General features: G+C 41.4%; 2 protein-coding genes across 3 annotated transcripts; one reads left to right on the forward strand and one right to left on the reverse strand.

Annotated features, from left to right (window-relative positions):
• Positions 1–315: 315 nt before the first annotated feature.
• On the reverse strand, positions 316–9,024 carry LOC124144817 (uncharacterized protein C1orf131 homolog). Of its 2 annotated transcripts, none has more exons than XM_046514402.2 (7): positions 8,865–9,024; positions 8,648–8,701; positions 6,673–7,031; positions 5,247–5,405; positions 3,844–3,933; positions 2,374–2,420; positions 316–1,094 (listed from the first exon to the last, which is right to left on the reverse strand). In XM_046514402.2, exons 2-7 carry the CDS (start codon positions 8,697–8,699, stop codon positions 986–988), a joined length of 816 nt encoding a protein of 271 aa, XP_046370358.2. In that variant the 5' UTR covers positions 8,700–8,701; positions 8,865–9,024; the 3' UTR covers positions 316–985. The 2 variants fall into 2 exon arrangements, with proteins under 2 accessions (XP_046370358.2, XP_046370357.2); XM_046514401.2 differs by having other exon boundaries at positions 8,648–8,705.
• On the forward strand, positions 9,023–22,639 carry LOC124144816 (mitochondrial mRNA pseudouridine synthase Trub2-like). Its single transcript, XM_046514400.2, has 9 exons — positions 9,023–9,141; positions 10,718–10,858; positions 11,430–11,558; positions 12,788–12,868; positions 14,514–14,575; positions 15,870–15,951; positions 19,728–19,800; positions 20,518–20,657; positions 21,570–22,639. Exons 2-9 carry the CDS (start codon positions 10,735–10,737, stop codon positions 21,908–21,910), a joined length of 1,032 nt encoding a protein of 343 aa, XP_046370356.2. The 5' UTR covers positions 9,023–9,141; positions 10,718–10,734; the 3' UTR covers positions 21,911–22,639.
• Positions 22,640–23,915: the final 1,276 nt, after the last annotated feature.

Raw genomic sequence — 23,915 nt, forward strand, 5'->3', positions numbered from 1 at the left:
TTGATGCATGTCTTCGTATCCCAAATTGCATGCATCGATGCTCATGATGTCAGTGACTGAATTGTGTGGTCCAGACTCGATTATTTACAGACCGCCGTCATATAGTTGGAATATTGCTGTGTGCGGCGTTAAACAAGAAACAAACAAACAAAACACCTGTTGTTAATTGAAGAATGGTGTGACCTCTCCTGGCGCCTTCATGTGCCATTGCTGCGTGTGATGTCCTCACCACATTACAACGTGCTGCACGTGATGTCCTCACCACATTACCACAGTGTCACTGTAATTGTTTGCATTTTTACAACATGCACTATCTTTCTATGGCTATATACACGTTTATTATGAGCTTTCATAAGTTAATGAGCATAGGAATGATATTGTCAATGAAACTGTCTTCAAATAAAATGGACAAAATAAATTCACATTGTTGACACCCAAACTACTTCAAATAATGAATTGAAAGGTAAAATGCATATTTACAGCTCTGCACAATACCGCATTTGGATGATTGACAATGATGACAATTTTTTACGTTCATGCAATGCAGCATCTTTTTTTTTTCATTCATTTTTTTACGCAAAACAAACTCAACATGCTTAATGGAAATCCACACACATTCTGAGCACTTATAATAATCTATGTTCAAAATGATGGTATCTACAATTGCTGTTAGCACTGGGCCTCCCTGTTTAAAAACGTGATCTTTGATCTATGACTATCAATTTATGGGATTTCGCGACAATCATTGCGTTGCGATCACTTCGTGAAGCGGGCCTTGATCTTGTATCTTCTATCCATGTAGAGCAATGTAGGACTCTAATCACATCATCTTCACTTATAGGGGTAGCACTGTAACTGATGAAGGAGAGAAGATCCCTGGTGACACTTCTTCATCACCTAGAAACCCTTTTCCCTGTACCAGAAGTGAGTTATGTACAGGTATTATGGTTGATGAAGTTGAGCTGGATTAGAATGTGGGGAACAATCACGAGGTTTTCAGTTTCTGGAGAGATTCCTTGTTGATGAACTGAACACCACGTTTGTAATATCCAATCTGTCCGTCAATATTTGCAGTGTCACTTTTTTCTCGGGGCCTGAAAAAAAGGAACACCCTCTTTAAATGTGCATATTCAATCAATGATTTATATGAAAACATAACATTCTCCCGGGGATGGAAATAAACCAAGAACATCCAGGCCGAATAGTGATAACATATAGCAATACCCCCAAAATGTGTGAAATTCTAACGGCCCTTCGGATACCTTTAACCTTAACAAAACAGACCAGCCCTGTCTTCACTGAAATTGTTTGAGTGCATTGTTGAGTTCAACACAGGAGGAGCATTAGAGCAAGTTAGTGTTGGAGGGATGAATGAGTGAGGTGGTGGATTTAAACAGATTCTTATGATCAGTATGAGGACTACTGTCGGCTTGATGTTGGAGGAAGGTGATGCAGGTTTTCAGATGACTTCGGAGCGCTGACAAAGAATCCTGATTGGAGGAATCTAAAGAATCCTGATTGGAGGAATCTAAAGAATCCTGATTGGAGGAATCTAAAGAATCAAGATTGGAGGAATCTAAAGAATCATGATTGGAGGAATCTAGGCTTGGAACTTACAATCAGCGGATCCTGACTAAGCTATGGCACCATGGAGGGCTTCTTGATGACTGAGCGAGTGCCTAGTATTGTTTGTTTGTTTGTCTGTTCTAAATGCAGCACTAAGCAATATTCTAGCTTTATGATGGCAGTCTGTCAATAATCGAGTCTGGACCAGACAATCCAGTGATTGACATCATGAGCATTGACCTACGCAATGACATGCATCATCCCATGGGATGCTGAAGAGCTATTCTCTACCCGGAACTTCATGGGTCCAGTATTCAGTCCTAAGTCAGAAAGATATTCCCAACCTGCTCACATCACCTCATGAAAAAGGTACTGAAACTGGACCACGCCAGCATGGGGTGGTGAAAGTGAGGTGAGGTGAGGTGAGGTGAGGTGAGGTGAGGTGGGGCCTTGCGTTTAAGATTATTGCACTTATAAAATGTTGTGTGAGTGTGCTTTTACTTGTCTGGACTTATGCCAAGTTTATAGTACTAACCCTCTGAGATACCATACCAGTTTAATATGGATACCTCACACAGACACAGTATACTGACTCTGAGCGAATCAGTTTATGTTTTATCCCCTTTATGCCGAGCACCAGGCAGGGTAACAACAAGTACCATCTTTAATTTAAGGCTCTGTCTATGACACACTCTCAAACATCACACAAGTTAGGTGCTAAAGGTGCACGCCATGAGCAGGAAATACAGTAGAAAACATTATACATCATTTTTGACCACACAAAAACTTTTATCAGGATTTTTGTACCGTTTCTGTGACTTTAGTTTGGGTAGTTTCTCTCCAGGCACTTGCTCCTGTGGAAGAAAAGAAAGATATGAGTGCAACTGGAAGAAGCTTGCTATGTTTTGAAATGTGACAATTGTTACACAGGTTGTACAGACTGTACACCCATTTCATCTACCTCTACATCTCTACCCTTAACATTTCCCATCTACCCCTTCCATATCTACCTACACCCCATCTACCCCTAACAAATCTTCCTATATCATGTATATCCCATCTACCCCTAACAAATCTTCCTATACATGTATATCCCATCTACCCCTAACAAATCTTCCTATATCATGTATATCCCATCTACCCCTTCCATATCTACCTTCACCCCGTCTACCCCTTACAAATCTTCCTATATCATGTATATCCCATCTACCCCTAACAAATCTTCCTATATCATGTATATCCCATCTACCCCTAACAAATCTTCCTATATCATGTATATCCCATCTACCCCTAACAAATCTTCCTATATCATGTATATCCCATCTACCCCTAACAAATCTTCCTATATCATGTATAACCCATCTACCCCTAACAAATCTTCCTATATCATGTATCAATAGCCACCCATCTACCCCATCAACCTCTGCAATAGCCACCCCATTTACTTCCACCCAAACCACCCTTCTACACCATCTACCCCCGCCATATCCACCCTTCTACACCATCTACCCCTGCCATATCCACCCTTCTACCCCATCAACCTCTGCAATAGCCACTCCATTTACTTCCACCCAAACCACCCTTCTTCAACATCTACCCCTGCCACATCCACCCTTCTACCCCATCAACCTCTGCAATAGCCACTCCATTTACTTCCACCCAAACCACCCTTCTACACCATCTACCCCTGCCACATCCACCCTTCTACCCCATCAACCTCTGCAATAGCCACCCCATTTACTTCCACTCAAACCACCCTTCTACACCATCTATCCCTGCCACATCCACCCTTCTACACCATCTACCCCCGCCATATCCACCCTTCTACACCATCTACCCCCGCCATATCCACCCTTCTACCCCATCAACCTCTGCAATAGCCACTCCATTTACTTCCACCCAAACCACCCTTCTACAACATCTACCCCTGCCACATCCACCCTTCTACCCCATCAACCTCTGCAATAGCCACCCCATTTACTTCCACCCAAACCACCCTTCTACAACATCTACCCCTGCCACATCCACCCTTCTACCCCATCAACCTCTGCAATAGCCACCCCATTTACTTCCACCCAAACCACCCTTCTACACCATCTACCCCTGCCACAATCGCCGTTCCAACTCTGCAACATCCACCCCATCCAACCCATCTACATGCATCCCGTCGACTCAATCTACATCCACCCCATCCACCCAATGTACATCACATCTCACACCCAACCCATCTACATGCATCCCGTCGACCCAGTCTACATCCACCTCCACCCCATCTACCTCGAGCCTCCTCTGTTTCTCAGCATCCATGTCAGCCTTCCTCTTCTGCTGGAACTCCTTGTAGTTGGTGTAACTCTTGTTCCTGGGGGGCTGAGAACAACATTGTCATTTCAGCAGCCTGTTCATACACTTAAAGTCCTCAACAATCGGTCAAGTCTCTTCATAATTATAAACTTTTAATACTTTTAAACCTGAGCCCACTTGCACGAAGTGACCTTGGCACTAAAACCACTGTAAGTCTATGTTTGGAATGACAATAGTGTTTGTGCTAAGATCACACTAAGCAAGTTGGCCCAGGCACTTTAGAAGCTGTATCTCGCTAGAGAGCCTGACACCCATCCCTTCTTCTGTTCATATCTAAGAGAAGGAATGCTTGAGTCTCAAATATAATGGGGAGAAATTAGCTGTAGATGACCAAGGCAGCCTTTATTGGAATGAGGTGGGTGTTACGCCGCTTAAATTAACAGTATTACAGTTATAGCATGGCGTGTCTGCTTAATGTGCGAGGAAATCCCGAAGTGATGCAGGTCTCAAACGTTCACCACTTGTTTAAACTCACGAGCGCGGGTATGGTGCTCACAAACCTAGAAACATAATCAGAGCAAACCGGGATTTGAACCCACAATCATAGGTTTTTGGCATGCCCAAGGAACGTATCTGCAGAGCGAATTGTAGCAAACGCAGTAAACAACTGGGCCACCCGTGCCCTGCCCTTAGTAGAGATCTAGTTCAAAACCTTACCGGACCCCTAATAGCTGAGGTGAAGTGGGGCTTAGCATCTCGTTCAAGATTATTGCACTTATATAGCACTGTGTATGCACATGTGTGTGTGTGGCTCTTTATACTGCCGATTTTATAGTGCTAGCCCACAGAGATACCATGCCGCAGTTTAACATGAATGCCCCACTCAGACACAGTATACTGACTCAGACCCGAACAGTCCTTGTTTTAGCCCCTTAATGACAAGCGCCAGGCATGGTAACAACAAGTACCATCTTTTAATGCCTTCTGGTATGACACCGGGCTCAGATCAAACCTCAGAGACACTCTACTACTAGACCATGGAGTCGGTTATCCCTAACAGAGGTTTAATAGAAGACACATAGTAACCAATGTTCCGACTGATGAAAGACACTGAAATCCTCATAGCCTCACAGTGAAAAGCCTGAGCTTGCATATATATTACTCTTTATATTTTTCGAAATCATTCTCAATTTGTCTCACTGTTTCAAAATCAATATAAACAATAACTTGGAGGTTTGTCATAACAATGCCATTCACATCTTTACTTGCCACACATTTACAACAGATCACAATTACTATTTACTTTGTCCACAGCCATTGTTAACCATGATTAAGCAGCTTCACAATGGTATCCATGGCGATGGGACAGATTAGCTCACCTTGGCACCCAGGCTGATGAGCAGCGACACCCTGGCTTCAGACTTCTTCTCGCCACCGAATCCACTGATCCCGAGCTTCCTCACTTCAAACCTGGCAGTGTTCATGTTGAAGTGGTTAGCAGTCTCGGGCTCGCCATCCTCGTCCTCGTTCCTCCTTGCCTGGGGAGATACAGGACTTGCAGAATACACCAAAACATACAACACAGCACGAGTAACTTTTGAGTAAAATAGTTACATGCAGCTTTGAATTCTATCTTAGAGGGAAGCCACAAATTAACTTAAAGACTATTGATGAGTGAGTTGATTAAAACTGCTTTGAACAGCAATCCAGTTATATCACAGGATGTCAGCTTACTGTTAGAGGAAATTCTGAAGTGATGCAGGTCTTAGACATTTACCACTTCGGTGAAACCCACGAACATATGTATGGTGCTGACAAACCTAGAAACAAAATCTGGATGAACCGTAACACTCGAATCGATGACCATAGGTTTCTGGCATGCTCAAACTGCACAACTGCGTTCAGCAAATTGCAGTGCCTTAGTCGAGGCCACCTTTGGCCTTGTTTTCTTATGAGGGAGGAAGGACTTTTGTATTGTTTTTATTGAATCTGATAGCAAAAGAAACAAGAAAAGCAGTTCTGGTCAGCTTTTTAGAACTGTTGTGCCTAACACACTATTTGTCTACTGCGGATCATATATTCTTCCTATTAGCCTGTTAAAAAACAATCTCTCATAGACTCCTGAGTGAGTAAGTGAGTGAGTTGGGTTTAACGCCGCTTTTAACATATTCATGTTATATCACGGCGTGTCAGCTTAATGTGGAAGGAAAGCCCGAAGTGATGCAGGTCTCAGACGTTTACCACTTTCGGTGAAACCCACGAGCACGGGTATGGTGCTGACAGACCTAGAAACATAATTGGGGCGAACCGGGATTCGAACCCACAATCATAGGTTTCTGGCATGCCTAAGGGACGCAACTCTGCACAGCGAATCGCGGCGCCTTAGACAACCGGGCCACCCGTGCCCCCTCTCATAGACTCCTGAAACCCATGACACAAGTCCCAAGGAATGGTGTTTTTGTCAGAGCTGATGACATAAGCATATGATCATATGATATATATGATCATGATGATGCAAGAAACATATCTTTTTCAACTAAAAGTGAAAACACCAAATACAAAGGTTTTAATGTGAAACACCCATGCCAGACAAATATTTCCTTTTTTAGCGCAACAACAATCTGCTTAATGTAGAAAGTATGCCCAAAGACATGCAGGTCACTGACATGCCTATCATATCCCACTTCCCTGAAACCATGGGCACTGAGATCTGATTTTAATGAGACTGATTTAATAACTATTCACTGTATTCAGGCTAGAAAAAAGAAAACTGTTGTTATGTCACCATGTTTTTATCCACGGTACCTTCTTCCGTTTCTTGGCTGGATCTTCGAACACGATGACTTCAGGTTCTTGTTTCCTCTTCTTCTCCACTTTCACTTCCTCACCAACTCTGCCAGTCTTCTCCACGTCCATGAGCCCCTCACTGCGCAGAGCTTCCTTTAGCCACTTCATCTTCTTGTTCATGGGTGTCCTCTTTTGTTTTTCCAGATCTCCATTTTGCCTCCTTTTTAAGAGTTTTCTTTGTTTTTTGTTTAATTTTTTCTTCGTTATTGGAGTTTGGTTTGATTGTACATCACACTGAGGGACATTGTTTTGCTTTGGTTTTTTCTTGTTTTTCTTGGATGTTTTGGATTGGTTGTCTTCATCAAGTATACTGTCTCCTGGGAAAGAAGTTTCATTTATTATTCTGGCCTACAATGAACACAACACATATATCAATAATCCAATTGGAGAAATGCAAACATATCAGACACCTTGAAAGTTTGTTTGTTTAACATCGCATTCAGCAATATTCCTGCTGTACGACCATGATGACTGTAAATTACCAAGTCTGGACCAGACAATCTAGTGACTGACATCATGAGCATTGACATACGCAACTGGGATACAATGCCATGCTTCCACCATGTCAACGAGGCTGACCACCCAATCCTGTTAGTCACCTCTTACGACAAGCAGGTTCTGATGGAATCTGCCCTCTTAGTAGCAGCCATTTAGGTGGCCAAATGCAACTTAAATCTATGATCATGATGATTGGCGACCTAAATTTATCTACTGCTCACCGCTTGACTACCTAAAAGTCAACATAACTGGTAACAATATCTGTTTAAGATACCTGTTGGCTCCTAAAAACTTGTTACGAGCCACTTGGCTCCCTATGAAAAAAAGAACTTTTAGGGCTATATGTATATAAGGTTATAGCTCAGATAACATATCAAGAAAAAATGGGAGTGAGTGAGTGAGTATGGTTTTACGCCGCTTTTAGCAATATTCCAGCAATATCACGGCAGGGGACACCAGAAATGGGTTTCACACATTGTACCCATGTCAGGAATCGAACCCGGGTCTTCGGCGTGACAAGCGAACACTTTAAGCAGTAAAAGTTAATATGGACCATGTAACCATGTGAAGGTTTCATTGCACATCACTCATTCAACATTTTATGCTGTTACCAGAGCAGGGCATTACTGCTTTAATGCCCTTTGACTGAATGGTGCATTGTTGCACAAAATTTGACTTGTGATTGTTTACATAGGCCTGTCAACCAGTAGTTGAAGCTATAGTAACCATGCTAATGTACCAAGTACTTTTACCAGTAAACATGGTAAAGCATGGTCAGCGAATGAAGCAATATATTGGAGTCTCGACCATCACACCATAAACTTAAAGGGGCACTGATCTAAAGCAATGCCCCGGGACTGGTGTTTGCCTTTGTTATTGTTTTTTCCCCGTGAGTACCCGGATGATACGCAACGCAACTGAGCGTGACAAGAGACTGGGCTACCGTCTGCAAGGACAGCTAAATAAACTTGGAGGCAATAATTGTTTTACTCATTTTTTTAACACTGGTTAACCGTGATCTATAAAGATTTCGACAAAGGGCGTATGTTAATTAATTTCTTCAGCCTAAACAAACAGACAAAAAGAAGCTCATCGGATGTTGTCATTTGGAAATAGTTATATGATTGTTATATTCTTCATCATATTTATGTATTACTTTTAACCAAATTCATTTCAATCGAAATATTTTGAATTACATACACATGATAAAGGTAGATGGATTGGGAAAAGGGGGGCACAAAATAATCCATGATATTCTGTCAGTGTGAAAGTCTACATGGTCCATGTAAATTAAATTTCACACGAAAAAAAAGAAAGTTTTATTAATGTACGGCATTTGTAGCTATTGTGTAAGTCACCAATAACAGTTGAGGAGATGTGGAAACCGGAGCTACCATATATGTCTGATAGGTATTACTATGCAACAGCTAGTTACCATATTCTTCCAACTTCTGAAGAAGTGCCTTCTGTGATTTCCTTGCTGCCATTTCTATCTGAAACAAATTGGTAAGGAATATTGACTTTCACCGTAATTACAAATTGAATTTGAGTGACTACCCCGATATGTATTCTATGTTTCAATGTGATCGAAAAATGAACACAGCTAAGATGTTAAACAATAAGCGAATGGCAAGGAAAACATTATAACATACCATAGAAAGGTACGTGTAACTGTGCGGTTTTTTTCTTTCGCTCACATTAAAGTTAAACAAAACACCAAATTAATCTGACATTTGAAGCAAATATGTTCCAAACAATGCTTCATGTGTGCCGTATGGGCGCAGACATATTTCAAACAGCGCCACCTATTAGTAAGGGGACATCACTCTAATATCTCATGTATGTCCAGCATGGGAATCGGTCGCCTGCACTGAAACTGTCGAAGCATGATCAGCTCATTCAGCTGATGACTGTCTTCGAATGTAAACGGTAACCAATAACAATGAAGCTCATGTATTTGTAAGACATATTATGCATTTCGTTATCGGATTGACTACTGACGGCACAGGACTAGTTGCAAACGGGTTATAGCGAAAACGGCACCTCAGCAAAATGTCACCGGGCGAAAACGGCACCTCGACTCGAGCGAAAACGGCAACTCGACTCGAGCGAAAACGGCACCTTATTATTTTTTTTTACCTTTGTCAATAAATGATATTAAACTTACATTGTAACTTGCAAGCGCCAATAATTGTGAGATGTTAAAACAAGTTTACATTAGATATTAGCCTCTACTCCAACTATAATCCAACTTAGCTTATACGCAACTCAACTTATTGTGAAAATATAACATGCTTTGAAGAAAAATAATAGAAATTAAACTCACATCGTCTCTTACAAACACAAATAATTGTGAAATAAAACAAATAAGAAATTAGCCACCTACTCCAATTTACTCACCGACTCCGATTGGGAGGCGTAGTTAACTTATTGTGAAAACACTATACGCTTTGAAGTTGTAAGTACCAATACTCAATTTAAGCTGAAACTGTATTTAAGAGGCCAAACTTGATGCTGAACACAATTATTCACAATGGCCTTTCGATGTGTTGCATGCGAGAAGACTGTCAGAAGAAATCACGAGACATCACGAGGATGTTTTTGAAGATAACAGAGCGTGTCCCGGCCACTGGCAAACTGCGTGACCTCATCAACTATTTTCAAGCCCAGTGGATTGCTCATCCCACCTTCTCTCCCCGATCCTGGTCTGTGTTCAATGTAGCTGTCATACCAATACCAATACCATGTAAATATTCGTTGTTATCGTTATTAAAAATAGAGGTGCCGTTTTCGCCCGACTCATAGTAGCCGTTTTCGCCAAATGCGGTGCCGTTTTCGCCAGAGAAATCGGTGACGTTTTGCTGAGGTGCCCTTTTAGCCTGCACCCGTTGCAAACAGGTTACAACTTACATCTTACAGTTACAGTATCCTTGCGTAACAGAACTTCGATCACATAAGAAATCAGTTCATTAGGCGTCAGTAATAACGTTTGGAATACACCAAAATTATCTCAAAACATAAGATTCATTTTGGACTAGACCGTACTTTGCAATTATTGGTGTAACTGGTGTAGCTGTTTGTGGATGCCGGGTAAAAATAGGTGCCAAGTTACAGATGTTTGTCTTAGAGGCGACTGAATGGATCGAATGGTCAGACTTGGTGTTCATAATATCAATCACTAGATTGTCTGGTCCAGACTTGATAATTTACAGGTTGCCATCACATAGCTGAAATTTTGCTGAGTGAAGCAATTAACAACAGACAAAACAGCACCTATTGTTATACATATGAACTGTATGGGTTGTGTGAAATTAGCGACAATGTGCTAGGGGATATCTGTTTTTAATGAAATAAGACATAATGTATGCAAAATGGACCTGTTTTTGCATTAGAACTGTGCAGCCATTTTTGAATGGGGAAAATTAGTTTAGCCTGATCCCATTCCAAACAGTACATGTGACATTTTCGGGTGCATCTGCTGACTGGTATTATTTCCACACTTCAGGTAACAGCCTTCCTTCCATGATGAAGTTTGACTGGGGGCCATCTTTGTTCCGACGCCTCAGTGGAGTTTTCTGTGTCTACAAGCCGACTGGTCCCCCGGTGCATAAGGTCCTTGAGATCATCCGAGGCAATCTCAACAGAGGTAATATATCAGGGTCGACATTCCTTGAATGCAAGTGGCAGGGTTAAAACCATGATAGCGGCACAGTTTTTTGGGCACGAAAAGCACACACAACACAAAAGAACATTTGAACATGCTTCATGCACAGAATCATTCCCAAGATAATCCTGTGGAATCAACCACCTCCGTGGTCTAGTGGATAGAGTGTTTGCCTGGAGAACGTAAGGTCTTTGATGCAAAAGCTGTTAACAAATGGTACTTTACCCTGGCTGGCCTCTCGGCAGTAAGGGGAAAAAAACAAGGACTAGTCGTCTTAGAGTCAGTACACTGTCTAAGTGGGATATCCATGGTAAACTGTGACATGGTTTCTCTCAGTGGGCTAGCACTATAAAACTGGCATTAGTCTATGGATTAGTACAAGCCCCGTCACACCAGTTCGCCAGTTTATCAGATTACAAAAATATAAAATCTCCATAAAACATAGTCATATTTTGTCTGAATACATGCCAAGAGTAGATGAATCCATCCACTGAATGAGAAAGACCACACATCAGATGTCCAGTTATGTGGAGCACGCTGTATTTGTTTCCAGACATCAACGCTTTGCCATGTTACAAGTACGAGCGGAGGATTCAACGAGTGAAGGCTAACACGGAGGAGAAGCTGCCGTCCCTGTCGTCACTGCCAGTAGACGCAGATAACCTGGCTCAGCACAGGCTCAGTATGTTTGTTTGTTGTTTAATGCCACACTCAGCTATATGACGGCGGTCTATAAATAATCAAGTCTGGACCAGACAATCCTTTGAGTGACATCATGAGCATCAATTTCGCAATTGGGTTACAATGACATGCAGCAACCAAGTCTGACCATTCGATAATAATCGACCATAATCATGGGTTGCATGAGACAAATTCCAAGTCAAATCTTCACGTAGGGTGAGGGTGGTGATGTTCCTAAAATAAATGAGGGAGTAATTATTGCTTAACACTGCACCTGCAACTTTTTGCAGCTACGATAGCATGGTGTAAGATCCTCAATTTTTTCCCCTTTTGTGTGGCCGAGTTAAGATGAGGGCATTTAGGGGGCTGACAAGGAACAACATTTGATTATCAGTTATTAAAGATGTTTATTGAGTTAACTTTTAGGAATGCTCGGTTTTAACATTTGCAAGTCTTAGACTTGCAGTAGGGTGACCAAGTATAGATGGATAGCTGAAATATTTAAAGGGCCAATGTGAGAGACTATCTTAAAGACAGTTTCTACCTTTGTAGCAATGCAACCAAGCTGATTTTCTTTAGAGATTTGTGAGATATAGGGTTGACAGGGACTTACTCATGGCCATCTTCAAGAGGCAAGAGAATTAACTGACTTTAAAAGTCCAGTTTCCACCCTTGCCGAACTGGGCTGGTATTATGGAGTTACATTTTGGCTGTACTAACGAGTGTATGCATAGTCCAATTAAAATCTCGCAACATTATCGAAAACTGCTTCGTAAACTGGGCGCTGCCATTTTGTTTGAAACAAATGCTAGTGATATGAGAGGTGGAATCTGATTGGTCCATATGAGAGGTTTAGAAGGGACACAACTCATAATAACCACTGGTGGGGCTACGATCAAGGCCAGGAATTCCAGCTTAGTTCGGCAAGGGTGGAAACTAGACTTTTAAAGTTAGTTAACTCTCTTGCCTCGATAAGATGACTCATGGCTAACTTTGTTCCATTTTGTCCTTACATCCAGATTTTATCATGTTTATCATGTTTATGTCACAAATGTGTTAATGTTGAAAATATATAATGTAAGGTGTGTCAGTTTGCCTTTATGATGCTGCATCAGTCAGCTCCTTCCCCATTGTACACAGACATAGACATGTTTTCAGGTTGAACTACTGGCTTGTGTTGTGGTGTTGATCAGTGACCTCAGTGATGCAGTGTTCCTTCTATTTCTCTAGCCCTGGGGCCACGATACATCCCAGAGGATTTTGTACTGGAACCACTCCATGGCCTGTCTCGACATGCTGCAGGTGTTCTAGGTAGGACAGCCTTAACGATGATGTCACTGGTGTTTTCACTGATGTTATTGATGATGCCACAGATAATGTCTCAGATGTCATTGATGATGTCACTGATGATGTCATTGTTGATGTCAAGGTTGATGTCATTGATGTCATTGTTGATGTCAAGGTTGATGTCACAGATGTCATTGTTGATGTCACAGATGTCATTGTTGATGTCACTGATGATGTCACAAATGTCATTGATGCCGTCATTGTTGATGTCACAGATGTCATTGATGTCACAAATGTCACTTATAATGTCACAAATATCAATGATGCTGTCATTGTTGATGTCACAAATGGCATTGATGCTGTCACTGATGATGTCACAAATGATGTCACAAATGTCATTGATGCTGTCATTTTTTATGTCACAGATGTCATTGATAATGTCACTAAAGATGTCATTGATGATGTCATTGATGATATCACAAATGTCATTGATGTTGTCATTGTTGATGTCACAGATATCACTGATGATGTCACAAATGTCATTGATGCTGTCATTATTGATGTCACAGATGTCATGATAATGTCACTAATAATGTCACAGATGTCATTGATGTTGTCATAATTGATGTCACAGATGTCATGATAATGTCACTAATAATGTCACAGATGTCATTGATGTTGTCATTATTGATGTCACAGATGTCATTGATGATGTCACAAATGTCATTGATGCTGTCATTATTGATGTCACAGATGTCATGATAATGTCACTAATAATGTCACAGATGTCATTGATGTTGTCATTATTGATGTCACAGATGTCATTGATAATGTCACTAATAATGTCACAGATGTCATTGATGTTGTCATTATTGATGTCACAGATGTCATTGATAATGTCACTAATAATGTCACAAATGTCATTGATGCTGTCATTATTGATGCCACAGATGTCATGATAATGTCACTAATAATGTCACAAATGTCATTGATGCTGTCATTATTGATGTCACAGATGTCATTGATAATGTCACTAATAATGTCACAAATGTCATTGATGCTGTCATTATTGATGCCACAGATGTCATTGATAATGTCACTAATAATGTCACAGATGTCATTGATGCTGTCATTATTGATGCCACAGATGTCATTGATAATGTCACTAATAATGTCACAGATGTCATTGATGCTGTCATTATTGATGCCACAGATGTCATTGATAATGTCACTAATAATGTCACAAATGTCATTGATGATGGTACTGATGATGTTTGTTTGTTGTCATTGTTGATGTCACAGATGTGAATTGTGCTTAATGTGTTTCTTGGCAACATTGTTCATGTTGTTGATAAGACTTACCCCTAGTCAGGTACTGGTGAACTTACTGTAGACTTGTGATACTGTCTGTAGTTAGGCTGCGCATGATGCCCCTGGACTGGTCTTCACAGTCTGGCTTAATCAACTTTAAGGTTATGTTTGAAGACAAATAATATGATTGCAACTGAAAGTGTTGATGCAGCATGACTTACAATTATTTTGGAAAGCCAACCTTTCGATATACATACTTAATGGAAAAAAAGAATAAGTACTTTAGCTTGTTGGATAAACAAGTTGTATTATTCCCTTGATATTTAAATATTAACTGCTGTATTTTGGGTTATTTCAGTGATTGGTATGGGACGAGGCTGTGAATATCTGGAACACATTGCCCTTGCCAGGTACCTGAGGGTAAGTTCAGATGCTCAGCATATATTCCTATGGGAGTCGGACCCTCGAAAATCCAGGGTAGAATAGGTCTTCAGCAACCCATGCTTGCTATAAAAGGCGACTATGCTTGTCTTAATAGGCGACTAAAGGCTTAGCGTGGTCAGGTTCGCTGACTTGATGCATGTCATCATATCCAAATTGTGCATATCGATGCTCATGATGTCACTCACTGGATTGTCTGGTCCAGACTCCATTATTTACAGATCGCCGTCGTATAGCTGGAATGTTGCTGAGTGCAGCGTTAAACAACAAATAAACAGACATTAGAAGGTATTACCAGTATACCAAGATATGAAGTACAAATGATTCCTTTTTTTAAAAATAAATACATATCACAATATGTTTGGACAATACCCATATACTGAGATTTATAAAATCATCGTCGTATTGTTGGAAAAGTTTACATAAGCGACAACAATGGACACGGCTAAATGAAATTATGAAATTTGCAATTGTTTCCTGTAAGTGAAAAAGCATAACTTTTTGCGGCCAGTTTGTATGTATGTAATGTGTCTATTACACCTCAGTTGTGACCATAGCAACAACATATGAAGTTGTTAAAAATGGGAGAGAGAAGGTTTTTCATTCAGGTTCATAAGTTATTACAGATTAAAGAATGCATGCAATATATTGTGGTACGTATCGCAACACAGGAATCATTATTGCAATAAATTGCATTACCAATCTGACTAAAATCAGATCTTTGTTCTCGCTACCGCTAAACAAAAATCTGAGGACATCCCTTTACGGGTCACGTCAGAACAACCTTTCTTGAATTTTGACCAACCAATGAAATGACTGACAAGAAATCAACATTAGCCAATCAGAAGGCAGCTTTCTCGAGCTTTACGACACTAGTTTCAAACTGGCGACTACACTTCGAAACATATTTTGACGTATTCTCGATTAAAAAAATTAACACTGATAAGAAGAACACTCTGGAATGGCTTATAGATGGCCTAGATTGTATGGATATAATCATAAAACCTGTAATTGTCTTTCGGAATACCCCGTGTCAAATATTTCATGGTTGCATGATTAGAAAACACGTTCCGACTGTCACTTTCATGATCTGGTAGGCGACGCTCTGATTGGTCGGATGAAAGGTTGTTCTGACGTGACCCTAATGGGATGTCCTCAGATCTTTGTTTAGCGGTAGCGAGTACAAAGATTTGATTTTAATGAGATTGTTGCATTACGAATTCAGGCCAATACCCATCACTAGTATCCCTGATTGTGTACCGTGTGTTGCCAGGTGTATCATGTGAGGGGCAGGTTTGGCTGGGCCACAGACAACTACAGCCCCAAGGGGAAAATCCTCGAGAGAACAACTTTCCGTAAGTTACAGGAAACAAGGGCAGATAACTCTTCTCACATTATTCTCCACATTTGGCATAATCAGTATGGAAATGAGGAAATATAGGTCTTCATTATCTCCTACTGGTCCGGAGAAGTCGAATGTGAGGATCAAGTGGTTACAATTTGTGACCTGGCTGATGTCATTGAAGGCATCAAGCATTGTATGGACCGTCATACCGGTAAGTCTGTGATATGGTATGGGAGGTAAGATTGTCTTAGTGCTACAGACGTCATACCGGTACGTCTGTGATATGGTATGGGAGTAAGGGTCTTCTTAGTGCTACAGACGTCATACCAGTACATCTGTGATATGGTATGGGAGTTAAGATCTTCTTAGTGCTACAGACTTCATACCGGTATGTCTGTGATATGGTAAGGGAGTTAAGATCTTCTTAGTGCTACAGACATCATACCAGTACGTCTGTGATATGTTATGGGAGTTAAGATCTTCCCAGTGCTACAGACATCATACCGGTACATCTGTGATATGGTATGGGAGTTAAGATCGCATTAATGCTACAACCATCATACCAGTACGTCTGTGATAAGGTATGGGAGTTAAGATCTTCTTAGTGCTACAGACATCATACCGGTACGTCTGTGATATGGTATGGGAGTTAAGATCTTCCTAGTGCTACAGACGTCATACGGTACGTCTGTGATATGGTATGGGAGTTAAGATCGCATTAATGCTACAACCATCATACCAGTACGTCTGTGATAAGGTATGGGAGTTAAGATCTTCTTAGTGCTACAGACGTCATACCGGTACGTCTGTGATATGGTATGGGAGTTAAGATCTTCCTAGTGCTACAGACGTCATACGGTACGTCTGTGATATGGTATGGGAGTTAGGATCTTCTTAGTGCTACAGACATCATACCAGTACGTCTGTGATATGTTATGGTAGTTAAGATCTTCTTAGTGCTACAAACTTCATACCGGTACGTCTGTGATATGGTATGGGAGTTAAGATCGTCTTAATGCTACAACCGTCATACCAGTACGTCTGTGATATGGTATGGGAGTTAAGATCTTCTTAGTGCTACAGACGTCATACCGGTACGTCTGTGATATGGTATGGGAGTTAAGATCTTCTTAGTGCTACAGACGTCATACCGGTACGTCTGTGATATGGTATGGGAGTTAATATCTTCTTAGTGCTCCGACGTCATACCGGTACGTCTGTGATATGGTATGGGAGTTAAGATCTTCCTAGTGCTACAGACGTCATACGGTACGTCTGTGATATGGTATGGGAGTTAAGATCGCATTAATGCTACAACCATCATACCAGTACGTCTGTGATAAGGTATGGGAGTTAAGATCTTCTTAGTGCTACAGAGGTCATACCGGTACGTCTGTGATATGGTATGGGAGTTAAGATCTTCCTAGTGCTACAGACGTCATACGGTACGTCTGTGATATGGTATGGGAGTTAGGATCTTCTTAGTGCTACAGACATCATACCAGTACGTCTGTGATATGTTATGGTAGTTAAGATCTTCTTAGTGCTACAAACTTCATACCGGTACGTCTGTGATATGGTATGGGAGTTAAGATCGTCTTAATGCTACAACCGTCATACCAGTACGTCTGTGATATGGTATGGGAGTTAAGATCTTCTTAGTGCTACAGACGTCATACCGGTACGTCTGTGATATGGTATGGGAGTTAAGATCTTCTTAGTGCTACAGACGTCATACCGGTACGTCTGTGATATGGTATGGGAGTTAAGATCTTCTTAGTGCTACAGACGTCATACCGGTACGTCTGTGATATGGTATGGGAGTTAAGATCTTCTTAGTGCTACAGACGTCATACCGGTACGTCTGTGATATGGTATGGGAGGTAAGATCGTCTTAGTGCTACAGACGTCATACCGGTACGTCTGTGATATGTTATGGGAGTTAGGATCTTCTTAGTACTACAGACGTCATACCAGTACGTCTGTGATATGGTATGGGAGGTAAGATCGTCTTAATGCTACAACCATCATACCGGTACGTCTGTGATGTGGTATGGGAGTTAAGATCTTCTTAGTGCTACAGACGTCATACCGGTACGTCTGTGATATGGTATGGGAGGTAAGATCGTCTTAGTGCTACAGACGTCATACCGGTAAGTCTGTGATGTGGTATGGGAGTTAAGATCTTCTTAGTGCTACAGACGTCATACCAGTACGTCTGTGATATGGTATGGCAGTTAGGATCTTCCTAGTGCTACAGACGTCTTACCGGTACGTCTGTGATATGGTATGGGAGTTAAGATCTTCTTAGTGCTACAGACGTCATACCGGTACGTCTGTGATATGGTATGGGAGTTAGGATCTTCCTATTGCTACAGACGTCTTACCGGTACATCTGTGATATGGTATGGGAGTTAAGATCTTCTAAGTGCTACAGATGTCATACCGGTACGTCTGTGATATGGTATGGGAGTAAAGATCTTCTTAGTGCTACAACTGTCATACCGGTACATCTGTGATATGGTATTGGAGTTAAGATCGTCTTAGTGCTACAACAGTCATACTGGTATGCTGTGATATGGTATGGGAGGTAAGATCATCTTAGTGCTACAGACGTTATAGCAGCAATTCTGTGATATGGTATGGGAGGTAAGATCGTCTTAGTGCTACAGACATTATGCCAGCACTTCTGTGATATGGTATGGGAGGTAAGATCGTCTTAGTGCTACAGCCATCATACCAGTACGTCTGTGAAACGGTATGGGAGTTAAGATCGTCTAAGTGCTACAATCGTCATACCGGTACGTCTGTAATATGATGTTGGAGTTAAGGTCCTCTTAGTGCTACACCCATCATACCAGTATGTCGGTGATATGGTATGGGAGGTAAGATCGTCTTTGTGATACAACCGTCATACTGGTATGCTGTGATATGGTATGGGAGGTAAGACCGTCTTGGCGCTATGACTGTCATAAGCATCTGTTAAGGTAGGGGAATTGTGATCCTCTTTGAGCTAAGATCACTTTTTGGAACATCCAGAATTTTGAATTAAAAAAGATTAATAGAATATATCCTTCATCCTGTTCAGTGGTGATTATTTATGATATATATGTTTATTTGATGTATTTGTCATGGCTGTGTATTCTGGTAACCACAGGACATGTTGTGTAACAGTGTTGGATGAAAATGCTGTAATCACAGGAGTTGGATCAACTCTGGATCTGTAGGTGATAGTTGCTTGATCCCTCACAGTGGACTGTGGTTTAATGATTAAAATAATAATTTCAGATGCAATTTCTTCCCACTATTGCATCAAAATTCTTTAAAGTGGTATCACTGGGTACGTTTTAACTGAATCACCAGTAGATTGGGAGGAAATGTGTGCACAGCTGATTGCTATTTCAGGCTTACTTTACGAGAAAATACACACAGTGATCTTAATCTCTGCATATAAAACAATGCCTTTGAGAGCAGGAAATACATTTTAAATGGTAAAATCATCATGTCTAGTGATGTTTTATATCAAATTTCATACTTTTTTTACCAAGTTTGTTATGCCTGTTTATTCACCTGAAGTCGTTGAAGGGATACGATAACGCTCATCAATTATTTGGACCCCGAAGGTAGCGTTGTTTGTTTTTTAAAATGTCTGGACAGAAAAATTTAAATGTCCGGTAAGCAATTTTTTAAATCAGACATTTGAGTTTCCCAATCGGACATGTCCGGCGCATAGAACTGTTTCCGGACCCCTGGTTTAATCGGGTGTTTGTTCATTGATTGTCTCAGACAACATCACCAAGCCCAAGTTGGACAAAGTGTGTGCCGCAGCTCAGGCTAACCACACCAAGTACATGTTTGAGTAAGTACAATAGTGTTGCCATGGCTACCAGCCACTCCTACAAGCCCTGACTGATTATGTGACACAGATTAGTATTTCTTGTTACAGAGGCTGGGGGAAGACAGCTGGAAAGGGTTAATCTATCAATGTCAAATCAACATGAAGCTAGGAGAAGATAGCAAGGGTTAATCTATCAATATCAAATCAACATGCATTGGTGGATGGCATTCTTTTGTCCCACTCGTTAAGTGACTATTGGGATCTGGTGGTCAGGCTGTGCTGACGATGCATGTCATCGTATCCCAATAATAGATCGATTTTCATTATCTCAATCACTGGATGGTCTGATCGGGACTTGATTATTTACAGACCGCCGTCATATAGCTGGAATATTGCTGAGTGCAGCGTTAACAACAAACAAACAAACAAAACAAATAAACGTATACAGGTCATGACCAAGTTTCATTGCTTGTTTTTTTAGGAATGTGTATGGTGATAAACATCTTCATCCCCATTGTCATTTATACTTTTAGGTCTTTACTTTTTAATAAATCTTGGTAATACATTCATGAGGACCCTAAATATTTCAAGATAAATCTACTGTTTCAAATGTTGCAGTTTTTTAACAGAGATTTGATACCTGTAGTTGTGGTTATTTTTATTCCAAACCAAATGTTTAATTTACAAGTATCTGTTAAAAATATTCATTGATGTGATATGGGTCCCATTGTCTTCCAGCTATGCTGGTGTCCGGTCTGACAGCCAAGAAGCGTACACGCTTGCTGCCTCTGGACTGGTGCGTCCGGAGAATGGGAAGACGCCCCCCATTCTATATGGCGTGAAATGTATAGAGTTTAACCCTCCTGACTTCACACTGGGTAAGGAAATATTGTAGTATTTCTAAAAACTGCAGAAATCTGTCGATAGTGTTGTGCCAAATAGCCCTACCCCATTGGGATTGAGAGTGAATTACTGGAGGTAAGATGTGCCAAATACCCCTTCCATGTTGGGGTTCTGAGTGAATTACTTGACCAAAGATGGCACAAATACCCCTAGCCTAAGCATCTCCCCAAGGCAAGGGCATTAATTGACAATAAAAGTCCAGTTTCCACCCTTGCCGAACTAGGCTGGAATTTCTGGCCTCACCGTAGCGCCACCATTTGCTATTAAAAGTTATGTCCCTTCTATGTCCTTCAAACAAAATGGCAGGCAGGGCCCAGTCAAGACAATCCGATCCATAATCAAAATCAATTTTTGTAATAAAACGGATCTTACTTCGCAAAGCGTATCAATTCATTTTAGCACCATGATTAAAGACATGAAAAGACGACGGGACACAGGCTGTGCAAATCCAAGTTGACCAAAATCTGCCTGTTGAAATCATGTTGTTTATGAACTGGATGTTAGACCTACCAAAATGTAACTCCGGAATTCCAGCCTAGTTCGGCAAGGGTTGAAACTGGACTTTTATAGTCAGTTAATGCCCTTGCCTCGGGAAGATGTACCACAATTGTTGTACATGTAATAGCTGATTAAAGTTCTGTTGGTCAGGGACAAGGCTGACTGCATGTGACCCTGCTGGTATGAATCTCATGGCTTCTGCTTACAGTCACTGAACAAGGTCATGGGGGTCCCCATCTTGTAGTGTATCTTGTTCAATCGAGCCAGGTGATTCTGGTCCCCATGTCTCGGAGTAACTCTTGCTCAATCGAGTCTTTATCATATGTCACTTTTGTTTGTTGACTATTTTATAAATCACCATTCACTCGCCCACTTTGTTACTTTTTCAGAGATCCATGCCATCAATGAGAAATGCACATATTTAATGAACTTCATCGGCGACGTCGGGTTGAGCCTCAAATCAACTGCAGTATGCACACACATCCGACGTGTCCGCTATGGCCATTTCGAGTTGCAGCATGCGTTGCTGCGGAAGCAGTGGACAGCTGAACACATCCTGGACAACATCCAATCCTGCAGCAGTTTGCTGTCAGTTGATAAGTTAGCCACAAGTGACAGTGTCCGCCATCTCGATCAAGATGGCCGACAATACAAGCAGTTGGGGTATGGAAGGGAGGGACTCACAAGAGACAGATTGAAAGGAGGGAACAGAAAATTGTTGTCCAGTTGAGATTTGTGATGTGTACTGTGGACTCTTGTATGACAGATAGTTGCAAGCTCCTCGCAGCGATAGCCCGTTCACAGAGCTCTCTATACTATCGCTGCCACCAGTTAAAACTCCCCACAGTGATAGATGACCACGACCATGCTTGGAGTTGAACTCTCAGCCGATTGACCATCATGTTTACAAACAAGTGACGACTGTTGTGACGCCGAATACACTTACCCCTGTTAAATTACTTTCTTTGTTTGTCAATTTGAATTTCTATTTCATTAAAACTTTCATGTAATTGATAAAGTGAGAATGTAAGAATGTAAGAGAGAAGTTAGTTGATTTTCCGTTAGTCCGCATACTCGAACCAATCTGATTATACAAACAACAAAGTAAATTCATCTGGTAAACATGGTCACTCGTAAACGTTTTCAAAATGAGCTATGATGGCATTCCCAAACACATAAATGAAAGTATGAATGTGACTACATTTGGGGTTAGAGGGCAGATTTCAAGATTCTTGTAATGGCCGCGCCCACACTGGTGGCAGCGATGTTACCGAGAGTGTAACGAAAGTGTCATGCCCTGGGAAGGAGCTTGAGATAGTTGGAACAAAGGGTGGTAATCGTGATAAATTTCATTTACGTGTTTTCAAATTTGCAGGCAAATGGGAACACTTAATGTTTATCAAAATTGAAAGGTATGACATGAACTTGTCGGCTTTGAAATAAATGTTGGTAAAATAGGTATTGTCCTTTGTTTGAATCATTAATTTTCAATGGACTTAACTCAGGGTTTTCGCAGTCTTAGCATGTTTCAATTAAGTTCATACAATTAGAACATGTTGATCTGCTACACTGAGGAATTGTCAACGTTCAAACCTTCACTCATGGCACTAATTACAAGATCTCCACCTGGAGAGGGTCAGTGATTGAGTGAATTTGGTCTAAAGCCGCTTTGGATAGTATTACGGTATGCCAGCTTGATGTGGAGGAAAGCCCGAAGTGATGCAGGTCTTAGATGTTTACCACTTTGATGAAACCCACGAGCACAGGTAGGGTGCTGACAAACCTAGAAACATAATCGGGGCGAACCAGATTCGAACACAAAAACAAAGGTTTCTGGCAAGCCCAAAGGACACAACTCTACATAGCGAATTGTAATGACGTAGACGACTGGGCCACCCATGCCTCCACTGGGGCACCAAGCAGTGCAGCTTAATCTAATGTTTAGATGACCCCTTACAACTAAAGAGGTCACAATTAGGAGTATTAGTTTTATTAGAAGCATGGCCATCTTAAGGCACCCTTTCAACCTAACCCCATACAATTAAAGAGTTTATGAGGTCAATACTTTGTCTTCAGTCCATATCACTTTTTCTGGTTCATTAAAACAGGTATTGACCTCAAATTGAGTCTATAATTCTTTCGACCGACTCTGTGGTCATGTGGTAGAGCGTCCGCTCGGAGAGCGGAAGGTCCGGGGTTTGATCCCCGGCAGCGTCATACCAAAAGACGTTCAAAGATGGTACTTGTTGTTACCCTGTCTGGCGCTCGGTATTAAGGGGCTAAAACAAGGACTGGTCGGCTCGGAGTCAGTTTACTGTGTCTGAGTGGGGTATTCATGTTAAACTGCGGCATGGTATCCCAGTGAGCTAACACTATAAATCGGCATCAGTCCGGACTAGAACAAGCAGCCACACAAACACACACACGTACATGCACGTCGCTATATATAAGTGCAATAATCTTGGATCCGACGTTAAACCCCATTTCACCTCACGTGCTGATGTAGTGGTGTGATGTTGGTGAGAGTGTTCATACATCTTAGTGGAGGGGTGTTAGGAGGTGGAGGGGGAGTGGAGGGGTGTGAGGAGGGAGTGGAGGGGTGTTGAAGGAAGTGGAGGGGTGTTAGGAGGAGGAGGGGGAGTGGAGGGGTGATAGGAGGAAGAGGAGGGAGTGGAGGGGTGTTAGGAGGAGGAGGGGGGAGTGGTGGGGTGTTAGTAGGAAGAGGGGGAGTGGAG

This window comes from Haliotis rufescens, unplaced genomic scaffold (genome assembly GCF_023055435.1).
Source record: "Haliotis rufescens isolate VD_foot unplaced genomic scaffold, xgHalRufe1.0.p SCAF_8, whole genome shotgun sequence".
Lineage (NCBI taxonomy): Eukaryota > Metazoa > Mollusca > Gastropoda > Lepetellida > Haliotidae > Haliotis > Haliotis rufescens.